The sequence below is a fragment of the Mauremys reevesii genome, linkage group 4, assembly GCF_016161935.1.
Source record: "Mauremys reevesii isolate NIE-2019 linkage group 4, ASM1616193v1, whole genome shotgun sequence".
Taxonomy (NCBI): Eukaryota; Metazoa; Chordata; order Testudines; family Geoemydidae; genus Mauremys; species Mauremys reevesii.
This window is the reverse complement of record NC_052626.1, coordinates 42653773-42666992: the sequence shown is the minus strand read 5'-3', so window position 1 is coordinate 42666992 and position 13220 is coordinate 42653773. Positions and strand designations below refer to the sequence as shown.

The following is a 13220-nucleotide window of genomic DNA, read 5'->3' as shown; positions in this document are numbered from 1 at the left end:
TGCAACCCAATAACCCTCTCTTTTTGTCCTATGTCTGCACAGGTGTTAACTGGCCACTCTGCCTTGAATGGTCCCTTAGAATGTGTGCTAACTCCTTATGCTAAACAATCTGTTCCACCTTGTATTTAGTGGTGACGCTCAGGTTACCTTTCCCAGGCCTGAAGAGGAGCTCTTTGTGGCTTGAAAATTTGTCTCTCTCATCAACAGAAGTTGGGCCAATAAAAGATGTTACCTCACCCATCTTGTCCTCTAATATCCTGGGACGGACACAGCTACAATTACACCACATACAGTATATTCATGTCAGCTTTAAACCCTGGTACTTTATCGGGAACCCAGCCATCAGAGACCAGCCTTCTAGGAATCCATGAGCTGCTGAGATAAAGCAAGTGAAGGAGAATGGGGTCAGACCGATTCTCTCTTCAGGCAGTAGCAGAACTGCCGTAGCTGAAATATTCCAGCCCTTGGATCTATCCCCTACCAAGCTGTCCCAGCAGGCTTAGAAAAGAACTTAAAAGCCCTCTGAAAACTGTTTTTCACCCACTCAAGATGCACAACAGAGGAAAGAGGGCTGATCATCTGACAGCAGCGGCATTGCCAACCCCCAGCATTTAAAAATCATGAGTCAGGCCCTGAAAAAATCACAAGCTTCTCAAAAAAATTATAAATATTGGATTTTTTTTATTTGCCTTCTAGCTCTTAGATTACACGCAGGTCACGTTTCAAGCTGTTCTCTGCACCATTAGGGGTAGAAACATACTTTTTTTAAATGAAAACTGAGATTCTCCAGTAATCACTTGTCTCCAGGAGTTGGGGCTTTAAGGAAAAACAACAAAATATTGCACGACTCACGATAAAATCATGAGAGTTGACAACACTGCAATAGTATTAATCAAAATAATAGTAGGTCTAGCACAGGGGTGGGCAAACTACAACCCAGGGGCCGCATCCGGCCCTCCAGGCATTTTAAACTCGCCCTCCAGAGAGTGGGGTCTGGGGCTTGCCCCGCTCCAGCTGGGGAGCAGGGTTGGGGGCTTGCCCCACTCTGGCTCCTATGCATAGGGGCAGACAGCTTGGTTTGCTGATCTGTCTGGGTAGGAACAAAGGAACATTCCAAGTGGTTGCAAACTTTGTCCAGTAAATTAAAACTACCTCACCCACTCTCCCCAATTCTCAGTTTAGCAGGAAGTGTCCAGGTGTCCCAGAATTTTGCATGTTTCTGCATCTTCCCAGCCTTTGAGTCTCAGGAAATTCCCTTTTTTCCTCATTGTATTTCAACCCCCAAAACTGGAAAAAGCCACATGGCCAGAGAATTTTGCCCAAGATCTGGATTCAGTCATACACACAGATAATGACAAATGGAAATCCCTGGAAAACTGTGAGCTGGAGAAGGGAGAAAATCACTGTGCTTGGAATGTTACAGGCATTAGATCCTCAAAGAACAGGGGCAACATTCTGGCCATACACTCTCTCCTGTCTCAATGCTGAGACCCAACCTGTGGCCTTTAGACCTAAATAGAAGCTCCTCCCCTCCTTTCTCACACAGACACACTGTCTCTGGTTGCATTTCCATCTGGATCAATCCCCCGATTTGCTCCATGTACAAGATCAGGAGATCAAAAATTAAACAAAAACACATGATGGCTGGGAAATTAATGGGAACAGGATGCCAAGGTCCCCTAGGCAGCTTTTAAAATATCAGCCTGAGTGTCCCCAGCAACCCAAACTCCAGCAGAACAGCATGGGGAGGGAGGCTGCTGGGGACCAAGCAATGTTTACACAGCCGAACCATTAGTTTAGCTTCAAGGAGAGAAAGGTTTTGCTCTAAGGCCTGTCTGAGATTTACCATCCCGTCAGCGAGGGACATTGTCAGGCCTCCCCATGTTGACAGTGTCTTTTTAATTAATCTTTGCCGACAATGGCCTGGCACTAGAGCAGTCATGGGCAGCCCACATGGGCAGGAGCCCAGCTCCCAAATAGCATTTGTGCTGCTCACCGAAAAGTCCCTAATGAGAGAAAGATGCCGGCCCCGCACTTTGTTTACAGACACCGTCTGGCAGACCAACGTGCTCTCTACTATTTGGCTGCTGGTGGGGTGGGGAAGGGAGGTGAGTCAGTCTTTGGCCCCTTGCTCCAGAACAGAAATTATTTGGCTTCTCTGGAATAATTACATTAACAATCGCAAGATCCTGCAGTGAATAAAGCAGGGCCTCATTCTCTCACTGACCACCTGGGCAGATCCTGTTACGCAGGTGAAGTCACTGGGGTTCTCGGATACTCTGGGCAGATTCCATAGGCTGAACTTTTATTTACAAAGGTTTCCCCTGATGTCCGAGTTTGTTCTGACCGCCCCGGACACTGAGCTGCAGTAGAACACACCCCACTTGAGACCAGGATAAAAACATTGGGGCAGGTACACTCTTACAGCCAGATGGACAGAACAGGTGGGGAGGGGGTGCCTGGGATAGATGGGGAAAGCCCCACAGGCAGCACAGAATGCTGGTTACTGGGCTGTCTTGTCCAGGGCTGCCCAGAGGGGACGAGGGGCAAGTGGGGCAATTTGCCCCAGGCCCCCACGAGAATATAGTATTCTATAGTATTGCAACTTTTTTTTATGGAAGGGGCCCCCAAAATTGCTTTGCCCCAGGCCCCCTGAATCCTCTGGGCGGCCCTGGTCTTGTCTGAAACCTCTTGGGGCCAGAGATGATGTTTCAGTTCCTCTGGTCTGTTTGCTGTTTGGCACATTCATGAATTCTAACTTCTAGTCGAATGCTTCTGGGAGCCTGAAATGTTCTAAAACAGATACATTAACCTGCTCATCCATAAATCTAAACAGCTACGCAAACATGACCAAGCAGCACAGCTTCCTTCCCAATTCCCCCTGGCATGTCCCAGAGCTGCCTAGTACAGCCCCCATCTCCAATTCCTTCCAATCAGGAAGATTCAGGCACAGTTGTGGCACCCACTCTCCTCGGCCATTGCTCTGACTCCTGCAAATGGCTTTTGCAGAGCAGATGCAGTCCCTGTCTCCATCACAAGTCCTGGCACATTCGGCGCAACAGCAGGAACACTTCACGAGCGGAAGGCTTTAATCAGCCAGCACGATGGGAACTCCAAGCTAGGAAGTGACAGCACAGCAAGAGGGCTATAAAAAGACGAGGAGAGGAAGAATCGCACTTCGCCATGAGAGGAAGGAGGAGAGATTTCAGAGGCCAGGCTGGCCCAGGGAAACTCAACCCCGAACAGGAAAGAACTCAAGACTCCTGCATTTTTATGCTAAAGAAAGGAACGTACATGTGTTTACAATGGAAAGAGAACTCCACTTAGCTGGAGGTGGCTTTGGAACGTGGAGTCAAATGGTGCCAACCCAAAGGGGAGGTTTTCCGGGAACTCTGGTGCACACTGGCTTCAGGCCCACCTACTACAACAGCCTCACGCAGCAAGGGCACAGACAGCTCCTGGACTCAGGGTCCATTGCAACCCACACATCATTTTGTGCCCTGCACACCCCCCTCTGGCAGCAGCAGATACTTTCACACTGAACTATGCGGAGGGGGTCACTAGAACCGGAGTCCAGGCAGGAACAAAGGAGCTGGAAACAGGGGGCCTGGATATTCAGGGATGGGCACGTTAGTAATACCATTGGCTGCACTGAGGAGTTTCTGATCTCCTCCACCCCATCCCCCACCTGCACCTTCCACAGGCCTCAAACTAGCTCCCACTTCTGCCCGATCCCCACTTTGTTACAGATCAGACCGCTGCCCACACAGCGCCCTCCCCCAAGGATCTGGGGCACTAGTGGGGAGCCCACCCAGAGTAAGACCAAATCAAACCCTGTTCCTTTCCAGCGGCACAAAGGCGCCCCATTCTTGCCGTGGGGACTAATGTCTAACAGCAGAACAAGAATGTTTCTTGAAGTCCATGACAAGTGGCTCCCATGTGCATGGCAAGCACCAGATCCCCTCCAGCATCACCACCCAGAGGCCTAGAACGTGCTTTGCCATGGAAATAGCTCAGCTCCAGCCCAGCAAGAGATCAAAAGAGGGAGAGCACTTGATACAGCAATGTTCAGGGGGCAAATGTCCCTTGGGAAGAGATCCCACGGTCTGCTCAGACAAGAGCAGAGCTTGTGGAAGGCTGGGTCCGTCTCCCCTCTTCACTTCAGCCAGGCTGACATGTGGAGCCCAAGATTCACTCTCACTGAAAGGGGGCTGTTGCCTGAGATGGACACTAGGCCCCAAGGTGGATGGAGGAACCATCTCACTGCACATTTAAGCAAGTTCCCTTTGGCACTATTGAAAATGTCTCTAGTGAGGGGGCTCCCTCCACCCCCCACCTTCTTCATCTCCCATCAGAAATGGTTGCCCAGGGAGTGGCTGTGATGTCCCTGTATGGACGTGTGACGTCCTGGCAGGCTCAGCTAAAAGGACACACTGGGTCGGGGGGCGGGGAGGGGGGGGGGAACCATGTCCAGATTTGGCACAAACAAACAGTTTTTGCAAGCAGTGACTGCAGCAGGAACAGGTGGGAAAATTAATGGCAGTTACCCACAGTGCGCCAGTCCCAGCCACAGTGCACCAGTCCCTGACCCCCTTTGCCTGCTGGGCAGAGCAGGGGAGACTCTCAGCCAGGAATCAAGGACATCAGAGGGTGCTGAGCATGTGGGAGGCACAGTGTGGCAGTGAGAATAATAGAGGGCACGGTACTGCAGTGCCAGTGGGCACCTCTTCTTCCTGAAGTGGGGGGCATCTGCAGGCCCCTCCCCTTTCGACAGCCATGGTCTCAATTTTCTTTGATTTAAGGATTCGTCAGTTGCAGTCAAGAAACCTGTTTCCAATCTGCTTGTTTCATTAGCAGTGAAACAGCAGCAATATGATGCCAAGAGCTAAGTGTAATTAGCACAGAACATCAACCCAACATGCAAATGAGCCAGAAGGGGGCAAAGCACTCACATGTGTGACACTCTGCAGTTGAGGAGCCCCAGATGGATCTGAGGGCTGACCTCGGTGGGTAGGAAGGAGAGGCACAAACAAACAGAAGAAAAGAAACACAGGCAGAGACAGAGAGCTAGAGATGGAGTGTGGGTAAGAGGAGGATTCTGGCCCATCCCTGACTTCCAGGGAGTTCCCTCAAGGACAGGGCACTTATTCCTTCTTTGAGCTACGGAGAGGCTAAGACCCTGAATGGGCTGAAAGAAACATGCTGAATTCAAGTGGGTTTGCAAGATCCTGAAGGGGGTAACGAGCCTGGAGGGGGAACAGGGAAGTGGCCCTAATTGGGGCTGTTTGTCCAGCCTCCTTTCAAGCAAGAATTGGGTTAAGCAAGATTTGCTGGGGCAGGAGATGGGAAAAGAAAGCTTGAGGCTCCTTATTGTAAAGGCCCCGGGGTTAGGACGTAGGCGCCTGCAGGCATTAAGAGGATGACCAAAGCAACAATAGAGGCCCTGGCTGAGCTGTCACTGGCTCAGAGGAAGCCTTGCTCTGAAGACTGGGGAGAGTTGGTCTGTAGTGTGACTCAAGCCGTGGCATCCTCCTAGCCCGGCCAGAAACCAGTCACCAGACCACTGCTGACAGTGTTTCCTTGTGGACAGAACAGAACTCAGGAGACCTAGGTTCTATTCTCAGGTCAGATATTGACCTCATTTGTAAAGCACTTTGAGACCTCTCATAAGGGCTAGTACTCCCCGTTCCCTTCTGGGGGCAGTCATCAGCCTCCAGTCCAAGAGATGAGCACAACAGAAGAAAGAGCTCTTCAAGGCAGGCCACGTTCCCCGGGCTTGGGACCTGCAGTCTCCATGGGCTGCCTCTCCATATTAAGTCACAGAATCCAGAGAAAGACGAGATCTAAGTTCTCTATCTAGCTGTCTGTTCCCCTGCTGTCCTCTCACTCAGTCTACTGTTAAACGGGGCTCCCACCCCTTCCCTTGGGAGAAGGTTCCACAGCCTGACCCATCTCACCATCAGGCAGTGTCTTCCTGATATTTTGCCTACACTTCCTTTTGCTCAATCCTTTGCCGTTACCCCTCATGACACTCCAGTATAACACATTGCACTAATCTCTCTCCCTGCAGATCTTGAACAGTGTGGGCCTACAATGATCACTCATGGCTTTTGTGCACCAGGATGTCCTGTTGTGTTTAAAAAGGGCTGTGAGGAAACCAGACAAGTTTGCGGACACAATGCTGACCCTGAGTGCCTGGGTAGGGGAGACAAGGACAACTAGCCACTCCTCTTCTTTCTCTGTAATGCTGCTTATTGCTCAAGAGTCCAGTCTCCTCCAGACTTTCCTCACTCTTACAATTGCTCTCCTTATTTGCTTGTAACAGAGGTTTGATTTACAGGGCTCACAAGAAAAGCAGCTGCAATCTACTCCACTTTATAAACCCCAGATGCAGACCCTGCTCCATTACAACATCACAGACGGGTGAAGCGGAATTCCCAGGTGGCCAACTCCAGAAGTCAGGCCCACTGAAGACAGGCATGGAAAGGAGAGAGACTGCTGCTTGGATTTACACATGTTCTCTGCGCAGAGTCTCTCTGGGATTATTTGGGCAGCAGGTCAGAGGGGAACAGGCAAATTTCTGCGGGTGGTCCCCTAAGCATGGCAGCAGCAAATGGTGGAGCTGAGGCATTTGCAGGATAAACCCCTCTCTTCATTCATTCTGCGGTTTTAGAGGATTTATGTGTTTGGAAACTTACAAGCTGTGCTGGATCCACAGGTTAAGAAAACTAACCAGCAACCAGTGAGCTGCCCTGATTTACAGTGTAATTAATTGCATCGCTGGGGTTCCAGCTCATGTGGTTAATGATGTCACCAGAGCCCCCTCCATGGGATTATTTCCCTGTAAATCACTCCACTCTGTTTTAGTCCTATGAATGTGTTGAGCGGAGCTGCCCTGCAGGAGGCCCCAGCCCAGAGGGCCCTGCATTTACAGGCAAGAGAGGAGTTCTGAAGTAACAGCCAGGGAGAGGAAGAGGGTTCCCCAAACAGAACTGAGGGATGGGGGTGCAGGTGCTTGTACTCACACTGCTCCCAGTAATTCCTACCTTGGGAAGGCATGAAGGGACACAGCCTCCTTGGAAGAGCAGCTCCCCAGTAATGAGGTGGTCAGCGATTGAGCGAGTGTTCAAGCCGTTTTCCGTTGTCTCCCTAGTGTGTACATCCCCTTTAAAGAAGGCTCCCACACCCCGCCCTTCCCAGGGCAGCCCCTTAGCCAACCTAGTTAGTTGCTTTTGTAAAAAACTTTCAGATTATTTGGAACCATCAGCCTGGGGGGCACCAGCTGCCATGTGATCGTACCTCCACTACCCTCCCCTACCACTCTCCCTCCTGCAATTTATCACAATCACTTGGGTCTTGTTTCAAATTTATCAGCTCTTAGAAGCAGGCCCATGTTTCTGAATGTATATGTGCAGTACCCAGCCTAGTGGGGCCCCAATCCTGATTAATAACAAATTAACAAGGGGAAGGGGGCTGGTCTCTGATGCAGCCGATATTAGCATGGACCACTGACCTGGCCAGAAGTGCTCTGGGAACTATATATGTAACAGCACCCATAGTGGGTGCTCCAGTCTCTCTGCCGTGGGAAGCACACCATGCCCATAACAGGGACTGGGGTGAGTCAGACAGAGAAGGGAATTCTCTCCTTGTTTATGTCTCAACCAAATAGCGGAGAAATTCAAAGACATCAGTGTAACGACTAAGGAGGCTTCAGGGCCAAAGGACTGGGAAGGGGCATCCTCTGGCCCACCTGCCACACCCATCACCGGGATAGCTGAGTGCCTGCTAGCGATGCATTAAGTGTCATGACTGACGTCTGTAATCAATGGTTCTTTCGTACTCACGTTTGATGCATCTGTTTGTGCCAGGAGCAGTTGTCCACCCTGAGCAGCATTGTCCCCCGCAGACGTTCGGCCTAAGCAGTCACAAATGGCAGGATTAGGAAACGAGAGACCGTGAGGCCTCCTCATAGCCAGCACCTCCAGAGACACCAACAGAACCACTCCTACAACATCTGAGCTTTCCTTGCACCCAGACCACTGCAGCCTGAGCTCTCAAGCCAACCCAGGCTGGGCTTTTTAAATGCTTGGAAGGGAAACCCCCTAGGAAGGAACATCCAGGTGCTACGGCAGGGTGGGCCAACTTTTTGGGCCAAGGGCCACATCTTGGTGGGGAAATTGTATACAGGGCTGGGGCAGGGGGCTGGGGTGCGGGAGGGAGTGCAGGGTGTAGGAGGAGGTGTGGTGTGCAGGAAGGGGCTCAGAGCAAGGGACTGGAGCAGAGGAGGGGTGCGGGGTGCATGAGGGGGATCAGGGAAGGGGATTGGGGTGCAGGAAGGGTGCAGAGTGCAGGAGGGGGCTCAGGGCAGGGGTGCAGGAGGGGTGCAGACTGTGGGAGGGTGCTCAAGGCAGGGAGTTGGGGTGCAGGAGAGGTGCACAGTGCAGGCAGAGGGCTTAGGGCAGGGAGTTGGGGGGCAGGAGGGGTTCGGGCTCCGAGGTGGCAGCAGCATGCACTGGGGCCAGGGCAGGCTCCCTGCATGCCTGCCCTGTCTCCAGCCCCACGCCACTCCAGAAAGCGCTGCAGCCCCTGGAGGAGTGGGGGCGGAGGGCTCTGTTTGCGCTGCCCTTGCCGCACCTCCAGGTACCTCCCCCGAAGCTCCCATTGGCCGTGGTTCCCCATTCCTGGGCAATGGGAGCTGCAGGGGGCGGTGCCTGGAGGCAAGGGCCCGGGGGCCGCAGGGATGTGGTGCCAGCCGCTTCTGAGAGTGGCGCAGGGCCCACAGCATCACAGGGGGCAATCCCTGAGGGTCTGGATCTGGCCCGCGGGCTGTAGTATGCCCACCCCTGTGCTACGGGGAGTGGTGAGGGTGACTCAGTAGGGGGCGCTCTCCCTGCTGAATCAGTACTAACCTCAATGTCCTAGCATGGTTGCTAGGGGGTGCTGCACTGCCAGAGGTGCCATTTTGCTCATGAGTATGTTGGTAAATGCAAAGTAATGCACATTGGAAAACATAATCCCAGCTATACATGTAAAATGATGGGGTCTAAATTAGCTGTGACCACTCAAGAAAGAGAATGTGGAGTCATTGTGGATAGTTCTCTGAAAACATCCACTCAATGTGCAGTGACAGTCAAAAAAGTGAACAGAAGTTTGGGAATCCTTAAAAAAGAGATAGAGAATAAGACAGAAAACATCATATTGTCTCTATATAAATCCATGATCGCCCACATCTTGAATACTGTATGCAGATGTGGTCGCTCCATCTCAAAAAAGATATATTGGAATTGGAAAAGGTTCAGAAAAGGGCAACAAAAATGATTAGGGGTATGGAACGGCTGCCATATGAGGAGAGATTAACTAGACTTTTCAGCTTGGAAAAGAGACAGCTAAGGGGGGATATGATAGAGGTCTATAAAATCATGGCTGGTGTAGAGAAAGTAAATAAGGAAGTGTTATTTACTCCTTCTCATAACACATGAACTAGGGGTCACTCAACGAAATTAATAGGCAGCAGGTTTAAAACAAACAAAAGGGGGTGGTTTTTTACACAACGCACAGTCAACCTGTGGAACTCCTTGCTAGAGGATGTTGTGAAGGCCAAGATTATAACATGGTTTTAAAAAGAACTAGATAAATTCATGGAGTATAGGCCCATCAATGGCTATTAGCCAGGATGGGCAGGGATGGTGTCCCTAGCCTCTGTTTGCCAGAAGCTGGGAATGGGAGACAGTGGATGGATCACGTGATGATTACCTTTTCTGTTCATTCCCTCTGGCATTGGCCACTGTCGGTAGACAGGATACTGGGCTAGATGGACCTTTGGTCTGACCCAGTAAGGCCGTTCTTATGTTATGAGTAATTTGAGGTCCTGACAATCGGGGGCCATTAAAGATCTCACATAATGGTTTTCCAGGATTGCGTCTAATCCAGCATTGGTAATTATATTTTGCTCCCATAAATCTCCCTTGCTGCTTCAAATGGACACAGTATTTTTCTTCATTTCCTGCTTCAAACTGTTGTGGAGTGTTGCTTTGCACTATTAAACAGCTACATGGCTCACCCCAGAACGGGCTGCATTTCACTTTGTGCGAGTAGAGGCAGATAGCATGATTTCTGTAGCCGAGTAACTTGTTGTAAAGCACTTACTGATTCTTCAGGATCAAGCTCTTATTAATATTCATAGATTTTAAGGCAAGCAGGATTGATTATGTCATTTTAGCTAATTTCCTGCATAACACAGGCCATAGAAGGAATTCCTGCATCAAGCCCATATCTAGTCTGCTTAGGCTTCTCCTAGGGTTGCAAACTTTCTGATTGCACAAAACCAAACACCCTTGCCCCTCCCCTTCCCCTAGGCCCTGCCCCTTCTCCAAGGCCCCACCCCCACTCACTCCATACCCCCTCCCTCTGTCGCTCGCTCTCCCCCATTCTCACCCACTCGCTCATTTTCACTGGGCTGGGGCAGGGAGTTGGGCTGTGGGAGGGGGTGCGGGCTCCAGGGTGGGGCCAGAAATGAGCGGTTCAGGGTGCAGGAGTGGGCTCTGGGCGGAGGCAGGGGTGTGAGCTCTGGGGTGGGCCAGGGATGAGGGATTTGGGGTACAGGAGGGGGATCAGGAAGAGGTGCGGGGTGCAGGCTCCAGGAAGGGAGTTTGGGTGTTGGAGGGAGCTCAGGGCTGGGGCTGGGGTGCAGGAGGGGGTAAGGGGTGCAAGCTCCAGGTGGCACTTATCTTGGGGGGCTCCCCAGAAGTGGGACATGTCTCTCAGCTCCTAGGTGGAGGCATGAGCAGGAGGTTCCACTCTGCCTCTGCCTGCAGGCGCCGCCCCCGCAGCTCCCATTGGCCGTACAGAGCCAGCGCTCAGGGCAGGGGCAGCGTGCAGAACACCCCTGGCCATACCTTCGCCGCTTCTGGGGAGCCACACAGAGCCAGGTAGGGAGCTGCCAGCCCCACCAACCAGACTTTTAACAGCCTGGTCATCTGTGCTGACCGGAGCCATCATTGTCCCTTTTCCACCGGGTGTTCTGGTCGAAAACCGGACACCTGGCAACCCTAGCTACACCATATCTTTAGATGTCTAAAAACATCCAATCGTTATATTGTTGCATCTGATTATTGACCAGGCCCAACCCTGCTAGCTTTGTGAGGTGGGACATCACCACAGCTCCCCCCTCCTCCCTGAGGTGGCCTAGATGCACTTTGCAAATCACATTCAGCAGGTTTGTGAAGGAACATAAACATTTCCTGTTCTTGCCTCAAATTACTGGCACAATCAGAAGGTGGTTTCTGCAGGCAGGAGCAGGCGCCGCCCCCAGAGAAGCTGCTTTGGCCTCAGATCAAACCAACAATTCCTTGTGGAATGAAGTCCGGAATCTTTGTCTAGATCTCGCTCGCTCGCTCACACATGCACGCACACACAGAGGGAACGCCTCTGTGTCTGCTGGTGAGAGTTGATCTCTTCCCACGCTGTAGGGTGGGCAACACGTTCTGGGGTGCAGAGTGCAAGACTGGAATAGAGCAGGTGGCCCAGTAAGTACCTAGCAGGCCCTCCCACTCTCTGAGGGCACCGCATCAACATGCCTGGTTCTTGTGAGCTATCAGGGGGACAGCTGCACCCCAGCACCCTGGGGGCTGGTCTGACTCTCCCTTGAAAGGCTGCTGCCACCAGGCCTACAGGAGCAGCCAGAGGCTGTGCGGGTGAAGCAGGAGCACAAAGAACAAGCACGGAAAGGAGTGAGAGGCCAAGGCTGACTCGCTAGAAGTCATGGTTATCTTGGCAGCAGAACCATGTCTGAGGAGCACATGTGAAGCAGTGCATGCAAAAGGATATGATCACTAGGTGCTTTGTGTCACTCCCCCGGGCTCAGCTCCCTCTGGGCTCATCCTGTTGCTGCTGATCTTTTCAGTGCCTGCCCTGAGGCCCCTCTATACCGCTTCTGGCAGGACTGCCTGCTGCTGCCTGTAGTGACAGACTCACTGTCACAGCCTTGCTGTGTCCTCCAGGCTCATGGACAATCCTAATCCTTAGCACTTTCTAAACACTAACTCATATCCTCCACACCCCAGGAGGCAGGTCAGTATCATAAGCACTACATTGCAGATGGGGAAACCGAGGCTGGGACAGAGAAAGGGACTTGCCAAAGATCACATAGCGAGTCAGTGACAGAGCTAGGAAAGTCCCAAAGTGATGCCAAACTCACCAGGCCCCAGTGCCACTCTAGGGTGGGGAGGGTTGATTAGCTAAATATTTGTGAAGCTCTTGGAAGCAGTAAAATGCTAGTGAGGTGCTAAGGGTTATTCTTATTCCAGACTGCATGGGCTGCACTGCTGCAGCCACACGGGGAATGGAGCAAACTTTTCTCTCACCTCCTGATGAGACGGTGTTAATGGACAACCAGGTGTGCTGGAGCCTTGGGAGACTGGTGGAGAAGATGGCTGGGGGCTATAGAGCTGGGCAAAGTGGTCTTGGTTTTTCACTGAGCAGGAACCAGCCCTGGGAGCATCTGGTTACATTTAAAGCATTTACTTGACATTTTCATGGCTTGAATGCCATGTGGTTTTTGTTGTCTTATGAAGAATTCAAAATAAACCCCTGCAGGTTTAAGGAGCACGGCGTGTTTACAGCTCAGAGGGATGGTGCTCCAGGGAGTGGCTGACTTCCTGAAGCTTGGCAGAATAGCAGCCCCCAGCTGCGTGCAGCTCACTGCGCACTCCATGGCCAATGCCTCCCAGCAACCACGCAACTCAGAGAGGAGCCCTCTGGTTGCTGCCTTCTCCTCTGGCATTTTCCAGCCAAGGGCACTGACATGGAGCAGGAGCTGGGGTTCCCTCACCCCCAGCATCGCAGCCCCGAGTTGGGAGCTCGCAGCTCGGTGCTGGGGGGGGGGGAGGGCAACGCTCTAGGCTAGGTAGCTGCAGGGCTGCCCCACAACGAGGAGTTCCGTATGTGTGAAAAGTCAACCACTGCGCAGGTAATGGGGCCCCTGAACTGAGGCAAAGGCAGCAGGTCAGAAGTGGCTGTGTGGAGTGACATGGGACCAGGGCCGGCTCCAGACCCGCTGGTCCCGCGGCTTCAGTGGAGCATCCGCAGGCGTGCCTGCGGGAGGTCCACCGGAGCCGCGGGACCAGCGGACCCTCTGCAGGCACGTCTGCAGGAGGTCCACCGGAGCCGCGGGACCGGCGACCACCAGAGCGCACCCCGCGGCGTGCCGCCCTGCTTGGGGC

The 13220-nt window shown here is 52.3% G+C and overlaps 1 protein-coding gene across 7 annotated transcripts in view; it reads right to left on the bottom strand.

The window, feature by feature from the left end:
• LTBP2 (latent transforming growth factor beta binding protein 2) overlaps positions 1-13220 on the bottom strand; it is a 143554-nt gene that overhangs the window by 96055 nt on the left and 34279 nt on the right. For all 7 annotated transcript variants that reach the window (XM_039533759.1, XM_039533760.1, XM_039533754.1 and 4 more), the window contains one exon: positions 7845-7915. In XM_039533759.1, the coding sequence (XP_039389693.1) occupies positions 7845-7915 (71 nt within the window). The remainder of the gene's footprint in view (positions 1-7844; positions 7916-13220) is intronic.